General features: G+C 36.1%; 1 protein-coding gene across 8 annotated transcripts in view; it reads right to left on the bottom strand.

The window, feature by feature from the left end:
• Nucleotides 1-14819, bottom strand: part of chl1b (cell adhesion molecule L1-like b) — a 75273-nt gene that overhangs the window by 38527 nt on the left and 21927 nt on the right. For all 8 annotated transcript variants that reach the window (XM_067373917.1, XM_067373916.1, XM_067373923.1 and 5 more), the window contains exons 4-16: nucleotides 14422-14612; nucleotides 13758-13880; nucleotides 10498-10668; nucleotides 10167-10211; nucleotides 9458-9569; nucleotides 8605-8789; nucleotides 7825-7956; nucleotides 7347-7490; nucleotides 4532-4643; nucleotides 1912-2078; nucleotides 1666-1825; nucleotides 1459-1583; nucleotides 962-1063 (exon numbers count right to left, since the gene is read on the bottom strand). In XM_067373917.1, the coding sequence (XP_067230018.1) occupies nucleotides 962-1063; nucleotides 1459-1583; nucleotides 1666-1825; nucleotides 1912-2078; nucleotides 4532-4643; nucleotides 7347-7490; nucleotides 7825-7956; nucleotides 8605-8789; nucleotides 9458-9569; nucleotides 10167-10211; nucleotides 10498-10668; nucleotides 13758-13880; nucleotides 14422-14612 (1769 nt within the window). The remainder of the gene's footprint in view (nucleotides 1-961; nucleotides 1064-1458; nucleotides 1584-1665; nucleotides 1826-1911; nucleotides 2079-4531; nucleotides 4644-7346; nucleotides 7491-7824; nucleotides 7957-8604; nucleotides 8790-9457; nucleotides 9570-10166; nucleotides 10212-10497; nucleotides 10669-13757; nucleotides 13881-14421; nucleotides 14613-14819) is intronic.

The raw sequence follows: 14819 nt of genomic DNA, 5'->3' as shown, positions 1-14819 counted from the left end.
AATCACTTTTTGGTAAAGTCAGCGTTTCACTTCAGCTGCCGTTAGAAGCTCCAGTTGCTATAGAAACATTCAGTGTTTGGAGACGTGCGCTTAGGACTGCAAATGCGCATTAGCTTGGTCCATCCTTTTTTCATGATTCGAGTGTTTAGAAACAAAACTTATGAGAGAGTTATTGTCAGATTTCATTGGTGATTTAAAATATTTAATTTAATCGTAAGCTTGGCAAACAGTTTTGGTGAATTTGATGTTTCCCCATTCAAAGAGATAGGAGTTGCAATTGCATGCCTGAGAGGCGTTTCGAAGATGGCCGCCGAGTGAAATGACTTGTCTTTAAAGGGACTTTGGATATATAGCTTTTTTTTTTTTTTTGGAAAGTAAAAAATACTTTATTCAGCAAGAATGCGTTAATCAAAAGTGACACTAAAAGACATTTATAATGTTACAAAAGATTTATATTTCAAATAAACACTGTTCTTTTGAACTTTCTATTCATCAAAGAATCCTAAAAATAATAATATTAAGTAATAATAAAAAATGTTTCTTGAGCACCAAGTCAACATATAGAATGATTTCTGAAGGATCATGTGACACTGAAAACTAAAAGGCTGTTGAAAATTCCGCTTCGTCAGGAATAAATTACACTCTAAAATATATTAAAATAAAACATTTAGTTTAACTAGTGAGAATATTTCACAGTATTGCTGTTTTTACTTTATTTTTAATAAAATATATGCAGCCTTGGTAAGCACAAAAGACAAAAACATAAAAAATAAAAATAAAAACCCCAGCCTTTAAATGGTCGTGTAATTTGCATATCTTATGTGGAGTCATTTACATAAGATAAACACTGAACAAATTAACTGAATTATATTCTCCATGGCAAGTCGATGAGTAGCCATACTCAGTGTATCCCAAGTAGTGATATACAGTCTGGCCAATATGGGTGTTAAGACCATATTACCAGTAATGGAGCTGTTATGGTCATCTCCTGGAATCCACTGCACTTTCACACTACTGCCATTATGTTCAGACAGGAACACATCCTCTGGTGGATCAGGAACATCTAAGGAAACAACACGTTTTATTTAGGACTGTCAATCGATTAAGAATCTCAATTGCAATCAGATTCATTACATGTTATTGTTGCTTTTTTTGTTTTTGTTGCCATTTTATAGACATTTTAGGGACAGTAGATGAAAAGAAGGAAATGATAGGGAGAAGTGGGAGGGTCGGTCTGGGAAATGACTCCAGCTGGTTTCAAACATGCCAGGTCGTGTCTCCAGCTAGTTCATTTGTACAAATACTATGCGGTGCTGTCTTATTAAGGGTATAATTCCAGTCATGACACAGCGGGTAGCCAAATTCTCCCTGTGTTGTGCGCTGAACCCATTTCAGCCCTCAAACCTCCTGTCTATCTTTACTTTTCTAAACCGTAAAGACTAAAATCACATAACTCACCCACAACTGAAAGCTGCGCAACCGCCATGTCTTGGTCGACCGGTGTTCTGGCCACACAGAAGTAGAAGCCCTGGTCTCCAAAGCTCACATTAATGATCTCAAGCACTCCATCGTCCAGGATATATCTACAGACACCAGCAAAGACACTGATTAGACAGCTATGACATTCACTACTCTAAAAGAATGACATCCTGTTGTATATCTCACCGTGCATTCTCGCTGCCGTTGAAAGTCATGCCATCTTTTTTCCAGAGGATCTCAAAGTCATCACCGAAGGAAGGATCGAACTCTGCCCGGCATGAAAACTGGATAGTGGTTCCAACTGAAACCCGCAAATTGCGGGGAGGATCAACTATTCTGGTGGGATCTGACAGTGAAAACAAAAGTCATTTTGGATTATATGGATGAACTAAATTGATACATTTTCTGAATCTAGTGAACCATTTCTCTTACCTTTGACTTCAAGTGTTGCAGCAATGACAACTTTGCCCTCTGTATTTTGAGCAAAACAAGAATACTCCCCCATGTCCTCTTTCATCACGTTGTGGATCTCCAGTGAACCATTCTTATGAACAGAAAACCTTTCTCCTTCCACTGCATTGGCACTGTCATCTTTACTCCTGTGTGTAACCATAAACCAACTGGGTCATTCTCAGGAAACATTATGCATAATGGTGTTCCCATTACTTAATTAAAAATTCTGTCAGGACCACTATCGTCAAATATGATTGATAATGCATAGAGTTTGTATTGGCGGTATGGTTCTGTTCTGGGCAAGAACTCCCAGCGCATCCATGCAGCCTAGTATGAATAAGAGCAGTGAGAGCAGCAATAACCCCCCCTAAGGTAACAGAACAGAACCAACACATGTAGATATAATTAATGTCATAATTTAACGTACACATATTTCAAGAATTAGTCTGATTCAAGGGAATCATAAGCCAAATCCTGACTGATGAGAGGAGGAGCTGGGGATGGAGGAGGGTCGCTTGCTCCTGAGAAATGCGATAGTTGCTGATAATACTGAGGAGCTTATATATGAATGTTGTGATAGGCGTCATATTCCTATAGGTTGATACGAGTCTCCTGGGAGTCAGCTGATGCAAGCTTGACTGACGTGACCTGCCAGAACTGACGCTAATGCTGGATTAAGTCACAGGATACAGAACTAAGTCAACATTATTTGATTTAACTGTTTAGTGTGTAAGTCACAGAACTTTTAAAATAAAATGTTTATTTTATTTTGAAAATGTGCATGTCCCAATTAATCACCAATACATTTTAACTGCACTTAAATTTCACTTTGATTGAAAATAATTATCATGCTTTCACTGAAAAAACAAGCAAACAAACTCCTAAAAGGGTTATCCCATAATTTACTCACCCTCAAGCCATCCTAGGTGTATAACTTTATAAACTATAATCACTGGCTTCTGCCGTATGCAAGTCGAGTTCCGGCAGAATAGTGACCTCTGACCCAACATATGACGTAGGATATAGGAACAAATAGGGCTGGGCAGCAAACTCTAGCTCCTCTTCTCTTATATTGATGTAACATTTCTCTTTAAAAAATCTTGTTTTAGACTTCTAATTCGTATTATTTATTTTATTTTATTATTTTTTTTTGCTATATCCTCTATGCTTTCGTCTTCATCAATACGTCATGTGTCAGGTCAGAGGTCACTCTTCCAGCGGAATTAGACTCGCGTAAGACCGTTATCGAAAGCCAGTGATTATAGTTTATATAGTTATAAATATGGATTTTTTTTTTTTTTTTTTACAAAAAGCACTGCTTCACTTCTGAAGGTCTTTATTAACCCACTGGAGCTGTATGGATTACTTTTATGTAGGATGGATGTGCTGTTTTTGGCTTCAAAAAGGTATCAGTCACTCCCATTATAAAGCTTGGAAGGGCCAGGATATTGTTTAATATAACTCCAATTGTGTATAAACTGAAAGAAAAAAGTCATATACATCTAGGATGGCTTGAGGGTGAGTAAATTATAAGACACTTTTTTATTTTTGGGTGAACTAAAATCTTTAAGTTTATGCTTTGTCATGCTTGACAACTCTGTTTTGGACAAAAATAATGGTTATGTTGTTATGTTGTGTGGTGTAGAACATTATTTAAGTACATTATTTTGCAATTCTGTAAGATTCCACTCCAAGATATTTTGAATGTAACATAGTTTGAAGAGAAATGTCATGGATTATCAAATGAAATACCTTTTTAATTGGAAAAAAAAAAAAAAAATCCTGAAATTGAGTTTCTAGAGAATACCTAATAAATTATCATGCTTTCACATGAATCTCCTCTTTCTGAAAAATGCAAAAAAGTCAAAAGTTCAAAAGTTTTGGGGTAAGTAAGATGGATTTTTTTCCTGAAAGAAATCAATACTTTTATTTGTCAAGTATGACTTGAATTGATCAAAAGTGATAGTGAAGAATTAATATTGTTAAAAAAAGATTCCAAATAAAAGCTGCACTTTCGAACTTCTATTCATTAAATAATTCTAAAAAATGCATCGGTTTCTAAAAATATATAAAACAGCACAACTATTTTGAACATTGATAGTAATAAGAAATGTATCTTTAGCATCAAATCAGCATATTATAATGATTTCTGAAGGATCGTATGAGGATTGAAGTAATGGCTGCTGAAAATTCCACTTTGCCATCACAGGAATGTATTACATTTAAATAGAAAAGTTATTTTAAACTGATTTTTAATCAAATTAATCTAGCCTTGGTGAGCAAAAGAGATTTCTTTCAAAAAATCATTCCGACCCCAAAACTTTTGAACGATAGCGTACATTTCATAAATTCAATAAAATGCTCTGTTTGCTTTCTCTTATCAGTCAACACTTCTGCTGTTATTGCTTTAACTTAACAGTAGCATACTTACAGATCCACATGAGTAGTTTACCTCATTATCACAATGCTGAACACAGCCTGAGGGCCCCACCCTTGAGTAAACTGTTTCACCAGTGCAAAACCACATGAAAGACACTCTATTACTGCGGTGGTGTGCTGCCCTCTGCTGGCCTATACAAATACTTCAGGTTCTACTCACCACGTAATACTGGCGATTGGCGAGCTGAAGACCTTACAGTGCATGACCACACCTTTCCCCTCCACTGCCATATATTGCAGATTATTTTCTGTTAAGATCAGGGGCTGGATGTCTGGGGAGAAAGTTATCAGCATCGCACCATTAAACACGACAAAACACGATTGGATTAGTCTCTTTATCTCTTGTCTTGTGATGCACGTTGTTATCAGTTAAGTAAAAAAAGTCCTTGTCCTTGGAAAAGCAGCTTCTGGCTCTATCAGGGGAGGTAAGCGGGTTGCGGGGTTAGAGAGAGAGAGCTGAGAATTATGTTTTTCTCTTTCTTCTTTATTTAATTTCATTTTTCCTTTTCATATTTTTTTAAAAGTAAAGATCCTTAGCAGCTTATTTTATCTCGCAGATGAAAGCAACACATGCTTTGGTTAGAGCAACTGAATATGAATGGAAGAAGGCGAAATTGTTCATACATAAAAGCGCCTGGCTGCCTGAGGGAGAGTGTGTCTGGAGATCAGAACCGACAGAACAGCTCCACCCTAAAGCCTGTGTGCTATCATGAGGACCTTCCACTCTCTGAAAAAACCCGAGGGCCATCCACCGTCCATATCACACTTCTGCTTAAAACCCTGTCCACACCAACAAAAAAACAGATGCTTGTTCACGGCCAGGAAACACAATGGTCATCATGTGATTTTTGGCCAATATCTTAAATGGGTGGAGATCATGCTTAAAAAGGTTTTGCTGTACTCTGAACTGTAACACTGTAAAGCCTGACATATGAAATAATTGTCAATATATATATATATATATATATATATATATATATATATATATATATATATATATATATTGAAATAGAAGAGTGTATTTAAAACTAAATCATAAGAAAGATTGCATATTTGTTGAGTATCAAATTTGATTTGCTTTTATGGCTCATATTTTATGACATAGGAGAATATGTGTAACCCCCCCCATCCACCCCCCCCCCCACCCCCCCCGCCGGTTTCTTGCGCAACTCCGAGCAGGATGCAGCGTTTCTGGCATGGGAGGCGGGCTCTAGCGGCAGTTGCCAGTGTGCCTCTTGAGGTTTACTGGCACCAATCTTACTGGCTGGTCTCTGTTACACTCAATCCCTAAACCTCGCTCCCATCCGGGTCACGGCACCAATGTAATCAGTCTTACTCAACCCGTTCCGAGCGGGATTCGAACCGGCATGGGAGGCTGGCGTGCTAACAAGGACACTAAAGACCACAGTCTCTTTTGACTCTGCCTTTTGAGGCCAGAGGAGTGAGGTTTCCTTGCACAGCTCTTACTAGCTGGCCTCTGTTACATACAGAGCTCACAATTGCTGATTTTTATAATGAATGTTTCATTTATATCATCAAAGCTCTTTAGATTTTAATGTGGGTGCAAAACATATAATGCAACGTAATACAGGGATGATTGACAAATGTATAAATAAAAGATCCTCAAAAGCTTGATGTATCACATTTGATAAACACATTTTAAACAAATGACGTTGCTTCAGTTGCTAGTAAGTGTTCATATTGTAATATTATTACTAACAATATAAAAGTTATGTTTACTTTAAAAAACTTTACTTTACTATAAAACTTATCAAAGATTTCCCAGCAAAGTACTACAACCTCAAGGGGGATATTTTTATAATTATACTAAAAGGCCTTTTACCTGCTAAAAAAAGTATAAACTATCAATTAGATGACAGAAGGCATGTAGTATAAAGACCCTTTTCACATTTCCGGGTTTCTCAGAAGTGGAAGTCGTCATAGTTGGGTTAATTTCTATAGCGGTGAATGAGAGACTACATTAAAGGTGCTCTAAGCAGAGTAACTTCCTGTTGACGTTCGAAGTGTTGTCAAACAAAACAGAGGCTAGCTAGACCCTCCCTCCTCCTCCCCCTCCTCTCCCCTCCATGCTTCCTGAAACAGTCATGAACACGCATTTAAAATCATTCTTGTCGGTTATTGGCTGGAGCATGTTTATTATGTTTCGTGGTCCAGGCTGCACCAGTTTGTTTTTATTGTCATTTTCAGAGCTTGTGGCGACTACAGAGACCGCGTTTTTTACAGTGTGTTCAGGGGACAGGCAGCTAGCGGAGAGTGAGGAGATGTTTGCTGTATGTGACAAAAAATGTTTTGGCCTAAAAACGCGTGACATCGCTTAGAGCACCTTTAAATATATATTTTTTTTGCGTTCCCATTTGCTCAAACAGCAAAAGAAAAACTCCACAATAGTGTTTTCAAGACTTTCAAAAAGAGGGGAAAATAGAGAGAGATTGATAACGACAGTCGGAAGAGAGAAAAACATCAATTTTACCGTCACACCCATAGACACTGTATTAGAAACACCCTCACAGCAGCGGTAAATAGTTTCTTGTAATTTGATGCAACGGTAATGTAATACAAAGTATTGTGTTATAAATGTACATACATTTAAAAAAATATTAAAATATAAAAAAACTTTGCAGAAGTTACGATGTTGGCCGTTAAAACACGTCATCACAGTCTGTGAAAAGTGTCTATTGTGTACAACAGTTTTTTTAGCAATGCTTTGATCTCGTTGATAATATAGAGGCCTTAGAAATTTGCATAGCAAATATGTTCCAGTAGGCTTTATAGGGATAAGCACGGAATGTGACAGCTGGTAACATCTCTACTAGCAAAAGATAATTAATGATTTTATTATTATTGAATGCAATCACAATATTTGATTACAGTTCATCTCAAAATGGGAAGACATCATGTTTAATTTGATTGGAAATCCGTTCAATATACTGCACAGCTGAGCACAGTTTACTTACTCATAATCATGATGTTGGCATTGGCTAGGATGGTGCCGTGTCTGTTTGTGGCCTCACACTGGTAAACAGCGCTGTTTTCGGGGTTTGCGTTGTGGATGGAAATGGTGCCATCTTTCAAGATTTTCCTGTTGGATGCTGGGACCTCTGAAATAGAAAATGTGGGTCAAAGGTTTTGTTAAAACAGTGTATAACAGGATATATAAAAATTATGTGAAAATGATCATCATACATACTGTAAATGGATTAAATATTTGCTATGCAGTTAACACAAAGAAAAATGGCTGACATTGCATTATACAATGCTTGACAGGTCATTAAGAAAGTTATAATTGCCACTTTTATTCACATATTTAAATGTTATAATCACATCTGTCAATTTCTGCCATTTCTGAAGTCAGTAGGCACAATCATTTTAAATCAATATAATCCAAATTTTATATTGTTAATGGATGGTTGTTCAGGAATTAGGAATGTTTACCATTCAATGGTTGGCCGTTGACTCTCCAAGTAACACTAGGTTGAGGATTTCCTTTCACGACACACTTGATCACCACATCAGATCCAATCGTCCCCAATTGGCTTTGAGGTTCAATTTCAAACTCAGGAGGCTCTGTCCATGAAAGAGAATTGAGTAGTGTAAAACAATGCATTATACACATGATATGATTTTGATTAGTCAATTGCAGCATTCAGCAGTCAGACATTTCCTAATATTCATTTTTTTTTTAACACAAACAGCTGTTAAAGGTGAAGATGCTGTGTGTGTATGTGCCCTGACCTTGCTTGCTGCTTGAAAATAGAAACTATTAATGATATATCTATCCCTCGCAGCTTCATTTTCATTATCTGTGTCATTTTTATTCAGTATGGCGTCTACCTTGACTAAGGTAAGGGTATTGAAAAAATAGAGACTACGCATGATGAAAATATATAAAAAAACTATATATACACTTATTAGAAATACTATGAACAATAATCTATTATGATAGTATAATTGTTCTTTTAATAACCTGAAAATGGCCATTGTGTCCTTAGCATGTCTATGGTAATTAAGCAATGTGTATTATAGTATGACTCTTCTTATAATTGTCCTGAATCAGTCCTGCAAGCACTTTTTGTTTTTGGACAGAAGATGGTGCTCTTTTACCACTTGGAGTGTATTTAATGTGTACCTGATATGAAACCATTTATAAAGCTACACTGGCACATTTACTGTGGTTATATTATGAGATTACTGTGATTAAATAATGTGACCCACCTTCTACTGTAACATGAAAAGAATGCACAATCTCTCCATGGGGATTTTTGGCTTTGCACGTATATTTCCCTTCGTCCTCCTCATTCACCATCTCTATGGTGAGCATCTTCCCATGACTCTCCACCACGGCCTTTTCTGGAAGCTTTTTGAAGCCTGTTTTATCCCACTCTACCGTTGGTGTGGGGCTGAAAGACAGACGGTAGTGATGAGCTAAATCATTTTTACAGAGTCTGCCCAGTTTAAAAAAAAGTTCTATGAACGTTATGCTAATATTCCCGTAACGTTATGAAAACATTATTTCTGAATGTTCTCTGAAAGTTCACAACATGTAGTTTTTAAATGATTTTTCTTGATATGTGAACATTAGAGAAAACATGGGAATGTTTAATTTACGGGAACATAACTTTTGAATGTTTTCTAATTGTTTTTAAACAAGTAGTAATAACGTTTAAAAAAACGTTAGATGCATGTACAACTAAAACATTTTAGATAAAAGTGTTCCATGAATGATGTATGAATAATTGTTTTTGTAGTAATGTTTTGCAAACAACGTTATTAATGACCATACAAATTTGAAAGAATGTTCTCTTAATGTTGCTGAATATGTATATATATACAGACTTGTGATCAAATAGACCTGTATATTAATAATGTATATTATTATGCATAATATTAGTATTTTGACACATCCATCTAAATGCTCTTAAACTTTTTTTTTTAATAATCTACGTTTTGGTATCCCCACTAGATATCGAATGTATTTCAAGCGGTATTATTGAAAGAAATGCCATGCTCCTAATTAAGATTTACAAATCGATTAAATTAATAATGAATATCAGACAATGACACTTACAATCCCTCAGCAATACACTCCAACTGAAGATCTTTGCCTTTCACCAGATATGTATGTGACTCCATTCCTGTGGGCGTCAGTAGACGGGGCTTCCTCTCCAAGAGAGAGTTTGCTTTATAACAGTGAAAAGATAATATAATATAATATGTAAGCAATAAGTTACTTGAGGCTGTGCTGTATCGTGAATAAGTCACGGCTGAAGGGTGTTGCAACCCCTTCAGCCGTGACTTATTCACGATACAGCACTAGCCTTGAGTACCTTATTGCTTTTATAAAATGGTTACCAGACAATACAAATATTAGAGCCAAAAATATGTATCAATGCAACATTCATGAAGTAAACTTTCCTTAAAAGCTTTTCTTCCTCTGGAAAAAAATAGTTCCTGATGGTGACCAGCAACCGAAGTTACATTATTACGCCATTAGATGGCGGCAAAGACTGTCTTTATGAGTGTGTCAGTCAGTGGCAAATTCAAATATTTTAACATACAAAATATAATACACTTGTGATCCAGTACAGAAATTAAGTTATGAATGAACCTATGGATTATTTCCAACAGTTGAGCAGAGAAAACCTTTCAGATTTGCAAATCTAGGCTAAAGAGTAAGCAAGTATGATGTGACATGGAATGAGATAATTAATCAAAACTAAATAAAAACAAAGTAGCTGCTCTACACCCATGTAGCATCTCTAATGAATGTCACTCACCATAACCTCTGCCGCTACCAGAGCCTGAGTCCTTCATTAACTTGTCTTGGATGAAGAAATGGAGACAAATAAAAATATGTGTGGCAATGCAAAAACAATGAAAACAATAGATAATATGGACATGAAATACACCAACAAGTCATCACAGGAAGTATCAATATCTACCAAGCTGATTTGCTGAGGTCCAGCAAGCGCTTGGAGATTGACTACATGAGACACTGGAGATGTATATTAGATACACATGGCCAGCATGTTTGAAACCAGTGCAGGTCATGTAAAGAAATGACTATGTTATGCAATCAAACTCTTGAAAAGGAGTATTTCAACGTACTGCTTTTGACCACGACAGACATGGCCGTTTTCTGGACGATGGTTCGTATGCGCGGGAAGGCAGCGAAGCAGCAGTAGTCTCTGCGGCTGTCAGTCTCAATGGCGTTTGAGAAATACAGGTTCCCATTCAGACCCACTGATACTCTTTCATCCTGCTCAATGTGCTTTAGACCTGCGATGTTTCACAGAAAAGGAAAAAAAAAAAAAAACTTTAATGAGGCTCAAAACTCAGTAAGAATGTTATTATAGTAATAATACGATTATTTTAATGAACATAAATACAGTAGTGGCCAAAAGTGATGTCCGGAGGGGATATATATAAACCATCAAAATATGAGGAAAATGTTTTTGATATTTTTTAAATATTTTAAAGGTGCCATCAAACCTTTTTTTTAAAAATATGTAATATAAGTCTAAGGTGTCCCCTGAATGTGTCTGTGAAGTTTCAGCTCAAAATACCCCATAGATTTTTTTTTTAATTCATTTTTTAACTGCCTATTTTGGGGCAATTCAAGGCTACTGGCCCTTTAATTCTCGTGCTCCACGCCCACGGAGCTCGCGCTTGCCTTGAACAGTGCATAAACAAAGTTTACACAGCTAAAATAACCCTCAAATGGATCTTTACAAAGTGTTTGTCATGCATGCGGCATGCATGCATCGGATTATGTGAGTATTGTATACTGTTATATTGTTTACATTTGATTCTGAATGAGTTTGATGGTGCTCCGTGGCTAATGAGCTAATGCTACACTGTAGGAGAGATTTATAAAGAATGAAGTTGTGTTTATGAATTATACAGACTACAAGTGTTTAATAATGAAAACAGCGACGGCTCTTGTCTCCGTGAATACAGTAAGAAACGATGGTAACTTTAACCACATTTAACAGTACATTAGCAACATGCTAACGAAACATTTAGAAAGACAATTTACAAATATCACTAAAAATATCATGTTATCATGGATCATGTCAGTTATTATTCAACGTGATCTCATGAGAATACGTGTGTATTTTTACGTGAAGTGTGGTTCTACCACACGTACATTTACTAACGTTTTCATACACACAAAAATGTACAACATTGACGTATTTATAGCACTAAAGCGTACAAATACTTACGTATTTGCAGCTTAAAAAACGTAAAACATCTAACGTAAAGTGTGAATGTATATGAATTACGTTACCATGTATTAATATTAAAATCTTGGCTTTAATGATTCAAATATGTTGTGTTCAATTGTCATTAACGTTACATAATGTTAAACGAGACTACACTTTGAAACCTTAAAATGAATAACATTTCTATAATCGTTTTGTAATATTTTGCTGTGCGATTTTTTTCCTATGCAGTGACTGACAATACAACCATAAGATACACCAAAGCACAACATAAATTAACAAATCACACCCATTTTATTTGTTTGCTGTACTCCATATCTTTAGAATCCATATGTTTGCGAGGAACAGATTCAAATTCAGCCCTTTATCTGTCGATCTTCACCTTCATTCTCAGCAACAGCGACCGTCACAGTCAAAACCCGCGCACGTTATGATTCAAATTTAAAAAATAGCGCCAGTGCGCCTGCGCCACCCTCGAGAAGCGTTACGACATGGTTTACGGCACTGATATCGAACGCTCATTGGTTCTCACCTGCTTCGTCGCAGATTGCGATATGCCGTGTTTCAGTGGATTGACATTTTAAATGAGTGCGCGCCTTCACGGAGAGAAGACAGATTCATAATTTCATGGATTAATAAATTATATTCTGCTCTGTACCCTATAAAAACTATTACGTTACAGCCAGAGAGGACTGCGACTGGAACTCATCATCATTTTAACTTTTGGTACCACTTTTGACATATTTGCAAAAAATAAATGATTGTGATTAACGTTACGCTTGTTTGTCTGTTTTTCATTTATGTATGTAGTTTTAAGAAATTGTTATGGGTAGGTTTAGGGGACGGTGTAGGATAAGTGGCTCAAAATATCGTTTTAATGTCATTTTACTAAAATTGGCATTTTCCTACACATTTCTGTCAATTATGATTTATTCTTTTAACATTATGTATAAAATGGGTAGGTTTAGGTTCGGGGTGGGGTGGGGTTTAGGGATATTACATTCATCTAAAAATGTTAAAAAGGGAACATTTATATATATTTTATACATATATTTTTATGACATTAAAGATTCGTAAATATTTTACGTTTTATTCGCAGTAAAAACGTAAGTATGTTTACGTTTGGGTGCCATAATTACGTCAGTATTTGTACGTTTTAGCACCATTCAAAACGCACAAATATGTACGTTTTGTGTCTTTTAAAGTTACGTATTAATAACTGCGTATTAACAATGAGACCAGGCTGTATTATTGCTCCATCTGCCATTTTTCGCTATTGCAGATCCAGACGTTACTGGCTGCCCTTGTGTAATGCCTTTCATAATGTTGGGAACATGGGCTGGCATATGCAAATATTGGGGGCGTACATCCCGACTGTTACGTAACAGTCGGTGTTATGTTGAGATTTGCCTGTTCTTAGGAGATTATTTAAACAAATGAGATTTATATAAGGAGGAAACAATGGAGTTTGAGACTCCCTGTATGTCATTTCCATGTACTGAACTCTTGTTATTTAACTATGCCAAGATAAATTCAATTTTTCATTCGAGGGCACCTTTAAATATGAGGGTAGAACAAACCACTAACTTGGTTACCTGACATATTTGCCAGTTATTTGGTGAAAAAAAAGAGGCAAACTTCAGTTACAGGTTTTTATTTATTCAAAAAAAAAAGCACACAGGATAAAGCATACACTGACTACAACATAATCAGATACTATATATATATATATATATATATATATATATATATATATATATATATATATATATATACACACACATACAGTAGTCAACATTTGAAGTCGACCAAAAAAAGTTTATAGTTTATCAAAGTTGTTTTAAGAAGAAGGTTTTAGGACAACTTTGATTAAAGTTTTGATCCACTTCAAATGTTGACTACTTTATATATATTCCGACCTATTTTGGGTTCATTTTAAGTCAGCCATAGTCATGTGTTTGTCCATTTTCAACCCAACTTTGGTTGTTTTTAACCCAGCATTCTTTAGTAGAAGCCAGCCAATCGTTTTAACTATGCAATATTCATCAGATGATCACTGAATGCATAGTGGGCAGAATGTGGATCAGGATTAATTTAACCCAAATAAAATGAAATAAAAGATCCCAGATAACCAGAACTTACCAATTGTCATCCAGTAGATTTGCAGTGGGGGGATTCCTTTAGGTGGGTTGCACTCCAGAATGACTGACTGACCTTCCATAACCTCAATTGGATCAATATTCTCTTTAGGGAACTTTGGAACATCTGCGGAGAGCAACAAGCAAAATGAATCTAGACATACAATTACTTACAATTTTACAAATGAAATCACCATTAGGTGGCAGTATAAGACAGAATTTCTCCCCTAAGGCATTCCTGGAAAGAGATTATTCGTTCCAATTTCCCAAATTTAGTCCCAAAACCTGCCAATAACACATCATTCTGCTGCTGAAACTGTATGTGTCAGCTGAATGACTGATTGAAAACTGTTCTTGTTTAGTAACTGATTACTCTTTGCCCTGGTTACATCTTTAGAGATTTATGTGGTTTATTTCAGAACACAATGAGAAATGTTATGTCGAAAAATGATGGAGAGAGGGGAAAAAACTCATTTTTCATCAGCCCTCTCCTCATGGTCCATAATGCACTGTGATGAAAGGGAAAGAAAAGCTCCAGGGTTTGTTGTGGGCAAGTAAAATGGATATCCCACTATGGACCAGAGCAGTTGTTTCATTGGACACCAATCTCTAAATCATTCCGAAAGAGTCGTTACAGAGTTTACAGCACAAAGTTGTACATTACTCACTGGGAACAATGAATTCAATCTCTTCCGACATGGCTGTTCCTAACTTGTTGGTCGCAAAGCAGCGATAATTGCCCTGGAATTCTGTGAGATTCCCATTATTGGGAATTATGAATGTTCCAGAATCATCTAAAGTTATCAGTCTGGGGTCCTGATCTGGATCAAAGTCTTGTCCATTCTTTGTCCACCTGAATCTGAAAAACAGAGAAGATAAGTGATTAACTGAAATTACACCACTCAGTGTGCATCCTTTGAAATATGAAACCACAAGTATTTCCACATTCGGTTTTTCAAATTGAAATGACATCAAATACTCAGACGAGGCTTTGAAAGGTGCTTTGAAATGCCAGCGGGGTGTTTCTGATGTTGTTTTTGCGTATATTGGAAGCTGTTCTACCCAT

This window comes from Chanodichthys erythropterus, chromosome 21, assembly GCF_024489055.1.
Source record: "Chanodichthys erythropterus isolate Z2021 chromosome 21, ASM2448905v1, whole genome shotgun sequence".
In the NCBI taxonomy this organism is placed as follows: Eukaryota; Metazoa; Chordata; class Actinopteri; order Cypriniformes; family Xenocyprididae; genus Chanodichthys; species Chanodichthys erythropterus.
This window is presented reverse-complemented; position numbering and strand designations above follow the sequence as displayed.